The 7,423-nt window shown below is 52.0% G+C and overlaps 1 protein-coding gene across 1 annotated transcript; it reads right to left on the reverse strand.

Annotated features, from left to right (window-relative positions):
- Positions 1–2,517: 2,517 nt before the first annotated feature.
- LOC131408683 (folate receptor gamma-like) lies at positions 2,518–6,399 on the reverse strand. The gene is made up of 4 exons (XM_058545722.1): positions 6,167–6,399; positions 3,473–3,661; positions 3,236–3,371; positions 2,518–3,086 (listed from the first exon to the last, which is right to left on the reverse strand). Exons 1-4 carry the CDS (start codon positions 6,332–6,334, stop codon positions 2,800–2,802), a joined length of 780 nt encoding a protein of 259 aa, XP_058401705.1. The 5' UTR covers positions 6,335–6,399; the 3' UTR covers positions 2,518–2,799.
- Between the last annotated feature and the right edge of the window lie 1,024 nt (positions 6,400–7,423).

Below are 7,423 nucleotides of genomic sequence, written 5' to 3' on the forward strand. Positions count from 1 at the left end.
AAAGAACAGAGAGCTCTGTGAGGGGCCCTCATGGCATCAGCCTAAGGATTACAGATCCAGTGTTTCTTTGCTAACCTCACTTCCTTCCCTTGCCCTCTTAACTGCTATCTTAGCCACCTAGGAATTCTGCTTGCGCTTCTTTGACCTCCAAGCCTTTGCACCTGCTGAACCCTCTCCAATGAATGCCATTCCTTACGTCGCCATTTTCTGCTTTGCAAACATTACTCCTCTGGAAGGCTTCCCTAACCTCTCTGGGCTCCCACAGGACTACAACCCACTCCGTGCTTCCTGAAGCAAAGCCTCAGCTCATCATTCTCGGAGTCGTTGGTTCTCAGGCCTGTCTGCCCCACCAGACTGTGCAAAGTACTCAATTCCCTTCCTGTCGGCTGAGACCAGCAGACTGGGTGCTCAGAAAGCATCTGTTGGCTGACAGAATGAGTGCATGGATTCCTTAACTTCCTGGGCACCTCCTTGGTGCCAGGCACTGAGCCAGGCCCAGGGGATCTGGCACAAAATGACATAGACATGTTCCTCACTCTCAGGTATGTATGTTTTATTAGGGAAAAGCCAAACAATAACCTCAGTAGATAGATTTGTGTTGAAGGGGTCTAGAGTGATGTGGTAAGAAAGTGCCTGGATGACTTCTTTTGGTGGGGTGGTCAGAAGTCATTTTAAGGGGGCAATTGTAGGTTGAAATCTAAGTGGCTACGGGGAGCCAGCCTGCAGAGGATAAAAGACCATTCCAGGAACACAGAGAGGGAATTGCTGGAGTAAATGCCCCAAAGTGAAAAGTGTGAATGGAGCTCATATGTGAGGGTGTGGATGGGGAATGATTTGACGTGAGATCTAAGCGGGGGATCAGGGAAGGGTCTTCTATGCTATTGAAGAAGTTTGGTTTTTCCAACAGACATCATGGGAAAGCATTAGAGCATTGGTGAGGGGCTGTCACACAATAAGACATTTATGGTGGTTGTTTTTGTTACCTAGCAATGGGCTTGCTCTGCTCGCCAAAATCTGAGCCAATTAATCACAACGAGTTAGGGATGGAGAAAGGAAATTTTAATCCGATTAGCTGGCATAAATGGGAAGACGGCAGACTAATGTCTCAAAGAAAATCATCTTCAAGGATTACAGAATCTGAAGGCAGTTATATAAGGAAAAGGGACAGGAGGGAGGGGGTCCAGGGATGTTGGTCTCCAGGCCTGACGGGCTCCAGGCATCACATTGTTCCATTCTTCTGTCAGCTGTGATGGATACCTTGCAGGTGTGTTTCATGCCTGTGGTCAACCTGTTCCTGGAGAGAAACTCATAGAACAATGTTTTATAGAGCTAAAGGGGAGTACATACGTAAGCGAAGGCCATAAATCAGGAGAGCGTGTGAATTTTTTTAGAGTAGGTGCAGAGCAGCAAGTCGTCACAGAGAGGAGGGGCTGGGGTCATTTAGTGTAATAAGATGGCCTCACTTATGCTCACTTACATTTTTACTTTATAAAAATGTCCATCAGACAGTGAAACTCATGGGTGGAAGTTTGATGACAAATAGGATATCTGCAGTTCTCAAAGTATCTCCCTACAGCACACTTATTAATTATGAAGGGGAAAAAGTAATGGAGAAACCTGGCAGACCCCATCTCAACCAAAAGATCATTTAACATCATCAGGAATGGACAAACCCCACACCATGTGCACCAAGAAGGACTGGTAATGCTTTTGAGATAGTCACCTCAAAATGCATAACCTCAATCTAATGATGAGGAAACAAAATGAGGGATATTCTGCAAAATAACTGGCCAAAGCTTTTCGAAAATGTCAAAGTCGTAAAAGAACCTCCCTCACTCATATATCCATCAGTAGGTGACTGTATTAAATGTGACATATACATAGAATGGAATATTGCTCAGCAATTAAAAAGAATGACAGAGATCTTAATAGATTAATATGGAAAGATCTCAGAAACCATGTTCTCATAACACACATGGCAAATGAAAACTGCCCTGAGATGCCCTTTTTCCCACCTGTCAGTTTAGCAGAAAATCAAAAGTGTGACGCCATCCTCTGTTGACAGGCTGTGGAGAAACAGGCATTCGTGCATTGCTGGTGGGGCCGCATTGAAGCAGACTCTGTAACTATCACAATTAGAAATCCATATGCTCCTTGACTCAGCAATCTAGCTTCTGGAATTCAAGTTTAACATTCTACTCTGTACAAGATTATTCGTTGCAGCATTATTTGTCATTTATAAAAGGGAAACAATGCAAGTGTTCATCATTGGAATCCCCCCACCAATATCTGCACCCCAGCCCACATCTAGTAAGGGAAGGAAGGGGAGAGAAACTTTCTTTCCCACCAGGAGCTCAAGAACTCATCCGTCAATCTCTGCCCACCTTCCCTCCACCAATCTGCTCGTCCCCTGTGGTGTGGAAGTGATGAACTTGGCATGAGGGGGAGCCTGCTGCAGAAGTAAGAGCCCCAGACTAAGGGATCAACTTCCACATCTACTTGCTGGTGAAGGTCAAGTTGGTCGCGGTTCCTGTTTGGGCTTCTCCACAGGACTGATGAAGCAACGAGGCACATCCTTCCCAACCCGCCTTCCCCAAATTATTTACAAGACACAAGACACACATGGATCTGTCTATTAGAACAGGCTGTCAGAGGAACCCCATAGGACGCATCTTGGATCAGGAATGACCAGGGCATTGTGAGGCCCCCTCATCTTCGAGAGGTGAGCTGGGCTGAGCCGAGGTGACCCAGGTTGGGTACAGGCAAGGAAGATGTCCACGTGTCAGCAGTGGGAGCAGCTTAGCCAAGGAGCTGGAGGTGCAGCATCAGGGCCAGGCTGAGCAGGAGAGGCCCAGTCCCATGGGGCACGGCCCCGGCAGTCATGGCCTCAGCATAGAACCTCGCCACCTCCTCGTTGGGGTTGCCCTGGGCCGGGTCGAACCACATCTGGATGCAGCGGCCGCTCCCTCGGCTGTACGTGCTGACCTTGTAGGAGTGACTCCAGAGCTCCTCACACAGGGCTGCGGGCGTGGGGAAGTAGGACTCAAATGGGCGGCAGGTGGCCTCCGCTGGACACTTGTTAGACCCTGCAGGGGGAGAGACGGTGGGCACAGACATTCAACCCCTGGGCCCAAAGCTCATCTCTGGCCACTCCCAGAAATCCCCACCCAACCCCAAATCCTCAAACCTCCCTTTTCCAAACCCCACCTCCATCTCCCCACCCCCAGGCCCTCACCTGAGGTCCAGTCCCAGCCCTCGTGCCAGTTGCTCTTGCAGGTGTGGGAGGTGCGGCAGTCTTCCCACCAGCGCTGACAGTCGTCCTTGCACAGGGGCACGTTCAGGAAACGCTCTTTGCGCCAGCTCTGGTTCACCTAGCGGGGAGGTGGGGAGGGAGGGCTCCTCTCAGCCAGGGATGTTGGCAGCCACAGCCTTGAATGAGCCTGCTGGGGTGGGGTGAGGGAGACGCCCGTACCTGCTGGATCCAGGGCCCCAGGTTGGGGGAGCACTCATAGAGGCAGGTGTCCTGGATGAAGTGGCGCTTGCAGGCGGGCTCCATCTTGCCGCAGTGGTCCCAGGTAAAGTTATACAGGAGCGAGGTGTCCTTGTGCAGCTCCCGGCTGGTGCTGACCGAGCAGCAGGCGTTCTTCTTCCAGGGACTGCACTGGGTGGGGAGACACAGGACCGAGTCCTTCCTCCACCACAGCCCTCTCCTCCGTGTTCTGGCTCCTCTTCCCCAGGTGGATCATCCAGAGGAACACTCTCTGGAGAGGGCACCTTTATGCCTGTCCCTTGAGGACTTCCCATTTTGGGATAGAGGCAATTATGATCTTGGCTTTTAACAGGGAGCAACACAGAGGATGTGGGTGGGGAACTACTCTCTGGGGGAGCGATCATTATTTGTACAGCTCTAAAGAGTTTACGGTTATTTCACATATCCAGGCTATTTCTATTACTCATTTTGCATCCAGTCAATATTAATCGAGTGCTTATTATATATCAGGTACTGTGCTGGGTGCTGAGAATATGCAGTGAACAAAACAGATAAATCTCTGCCCTCATGGGGAGTCAGGGGTGGGAGGAAGACAAAGAACACTGTCGGCGTAGAAAACAGCAGGTGCAAAGTCCCTGGGGCTTTTGCACTTTATCTTGTCAACCATCCAGTAAAAACATCATTACTCCAATTTTTACAGAGTTTAAGTAAGCTGCGCCCCTAGCAAATGGTGGGGTTAAGAATTTACCTCAGGACAGGGTGGAGAGGAGCCTGGCCCCAGGTTGTGGTAGGGGGCAGAGGTGAAAGGGGCTGGTCTGGCACTCCCTGGTTCCGGAACCCCAGGCTAGGGGACTCCAGATAGGTCTTGAACGCAGCAGGCAACGGAGGGGCGATGGCCTGCACACGAGCCTGAACATGGACCTGACAAAATGTGGGAGACAATCCTAGAGACGTCAATTCAAGGTGGGTAAGACAGTGGAAGTGGTGGAAGCTTCTCTTTATAAATCACTCAGGCTGGGACTCAAGAGCTGAGCTAGCATGAGCCAATTGATTAAAATCTCAGATGAACTCTAGTGCCCGGGGTCAAGCGAGGGGGGATGTGATAGGTCTGGGCACTCAGGAGACACTAAGGAAAATCCACAAGAGTGGGGCCAAACCTACCACTGTCCAACAACCCAGCCCACGCCCAGCGCCACTGTCACAGAACATGCTGCCAGGCCTGCCCGCTTCCCGCATGCTCCTCCTCAGACGCCCCAAATCTTGGTTGCCCTGCAAATCCCCAGGCACCCCATCCCTGACCTGCCAGCCAGGGTCAGTGGTTTCTGCCTCCCAAAGGGTTCATTAACATAAGGACAAGCACTTCCTGGCCTATAGTAGGCACTCAACAAAAACAGCCACTCCCACGGAGGTCATGTCCCTCGGAAGTACAATCATCTGCCTCCCTCAGACGTCTGTGTCTGCACCATTTGTTGGCAAAGAGGAAGTGTTGCAGAGAGTTCTTCAAAGCGCCCTTTAGAACTCAAAAGTTCTGTGAATGAATTGGTGAATACAGACTTTCAGTCAAGGAAGATGAGAAAGTTCTGGAGATGGAGTGTGGTGATGGTTGCACAACATGTCAATGTACTCAATTCCAGTAACTTAGAAATGATGAAAATGGCAAATTTTATGTTACATGTATTGTACCACACGCACACAAAGCAAATGAAATGTTGGAAATGACTCAGAAGTGATGAAGCCCCTGGGCTTCCCTCTTTCCCTTCAAGCCCCTGGAGTCAGTCCACGCCCCAGTCTTTCCCTGAGAACATCCCCAACCCTCTCGCAATGTGAAAGTCTGTGGGGAGCAGAGGAGGAGACCAAAAGGAATGAAAGATCGGCATCTGTCCTGAGCCTGGAGGTCAGCTTCAAGCTCAGATTCCCTGAACTGCTTCAGGGCCTTACCTATGAAATGGGGACCTGGCCTCACCTCCCCGTCTCTGTGAGCAGCAGCATCCTTGGCTCTGGCCACACCAGACTTGCCACTGCTTCTGCTGTTATCTTCCGACCCGTGTTCACGCTGTCCTCTGCTAGGCTGCCCTTTCCTGCCTTGCCTTCCTGGAAAATTCTTACTCATCCTCCAAGGCCAAGGCCAACGGCCTCTTTTTCCTGGGAAGTCTCCCCAGAGTATCTGACTTGTCACTGTCTCTTCAGGACCTAACGGGGATGGGAGACCTGGCCTGTTTGTACCTGTTTGCTGCATCGTGCCATGAGGGACCTGTCTCCCCTTCTACCTTGCCTTTGAGCTCCGTGGGCTGGCACATAATTAAGGTTGGGGAAGGTACCATCAGTCCCTCTCTTGGCCCCTGCTAGTGATTGGCTTCTCATTCCACTTGTACCTGTGCCCTCTCTGGGCCTATTTCCTCATTTGTATAAGGAGAGACCACCACCCCTCTACCAAGTAGGCCTTTTGGGCATATTCACCAACCAGGTGTGAGGAAAGAACTTGGCCCATAGTGGGGGCTAAATAAATGGTCCCCCCATTATTGTAGATTTGCTAGCCTCCTGGGGGAGGCCCTCCAGGTTCACCTCAGCCATCCTCCGGCCTCCATCACCCCCCAAAGCTGATCTTCTCATTCCTCTAACTTCTTCCCTTTTTAGGGTCAGCCCTCTCCCCCACCCCAGTCCCTACACCATCCTCACCTGGTCATGCAGCTTGTCCTCAGGGCCTGGCTTTGTCTTGTGGTGCTTGGCGTCCATGCAGACATTGAGCAGGTCCGTCCTGGCCCGTGGAGTCCTGGGCTGGCCACCCCATGCAGCGGCCACCAAAGCCACAAGCAGCAACTGTGTCCCCTGCCAGGCCATGTCCATCTGTTCCTGCTAGGAAGCCACAGTCAGAGGTGGACAAGGTCTGAGAGAAAGGCAGTAAATGTAAGACTGTCAGCCAAATTTCCTGTCTCCCTCCCAAGCCAGATCTTCTGCTCCCTCCACCCAGTTTACCCCACAGGGCAGCTGAGCTGAGCAATGAAGGGCGGGTAGAAGTCTGGGCCAGGAGGCAGCAATCCCTCCCACCGCCCCCACCAGGGCACTTCAACACTAGCTTGCTCTGTGACCTTGGAGGGAGTCCCACCTCTCTCTGGATCTCCCCTTCTGGATTTCACCATCCAGTATTTCATCCACAGTCAGAGGGCCCTGCCAGCTGGACAGGTTATCTCAAATCTGCACCAGAGGAAACACAGGGCATGTCCTGCTGGCAGGGATGGGGAGTGAGAGGAATGGGCACCAGCCAGCCTTGGGGCTTCTGCTTCAACAGCGCATCCCCGCTCACCCAAGGCAGCCTAGGTTTAGGTGCCCAGAGGCTGCCCGTGGGGCAGATACGGAAGCTGAACCAGGGCCAGGTGAAGGCCCCTGAGCCGTTCAGTTATTGCTCAGGGTCCTGGACGAGGTGCCACAGGAGTTGATGGGGAGGTGGGGGGCAATGTGGAGAGCCAGCAAGAGTGCAGGCGCAGAGAGGCAGACCCCAGTTCCCCCCACACCAGGGTCTTGGGGAGTTCCCCAGGCAGAGTCAGGCCTAGAGCCAGGAGAAGGCCAACAGGTAAGGGGCATGTGAAGAAGGAACTGAGCCAGAGCAGTGGGCAGTGGGGACACTGGAGGAAACGTCACCAGAGAAACCAGCCTTCCAGGAATCCTGGGGAGACCCCACCTTGCCTCCTGCCTCTCATCCCCACTTTTCTTCCCTGTCTTACACCTACCACTGGCCTCAGTCCACCTGGGAAGGTAGCATTCTCCCCACCCTGCCACCCCGTTTTATAAGCCCATCCTGAGTGCTTGATCAGCCACCCTGTTGGGGAAGGCAGGCAGGCTTTGTCTAGGAAACAGCTCAATTGTCTTTCAATAAGAGGCCATTAAATCAGTTATTGTACATCCACCCAATGGGATTTAACCTTGTAAAAAGAATGA

Source organism: Diceros bicornis, chromosome 7, assembly GCF_020826845.1.
Source record: "Diceros bicornis minor isolate mBicDic1 chromosome 7, mDicBic1.mat.cur, whole genome shotgun sequence".
Taxonomy (NCBI): Eukaryota; Metazoa; Chordata; class Mammalia; order Perissodactyla; family Rhinocerotidae; genus Diceros; species Diceros bicornis.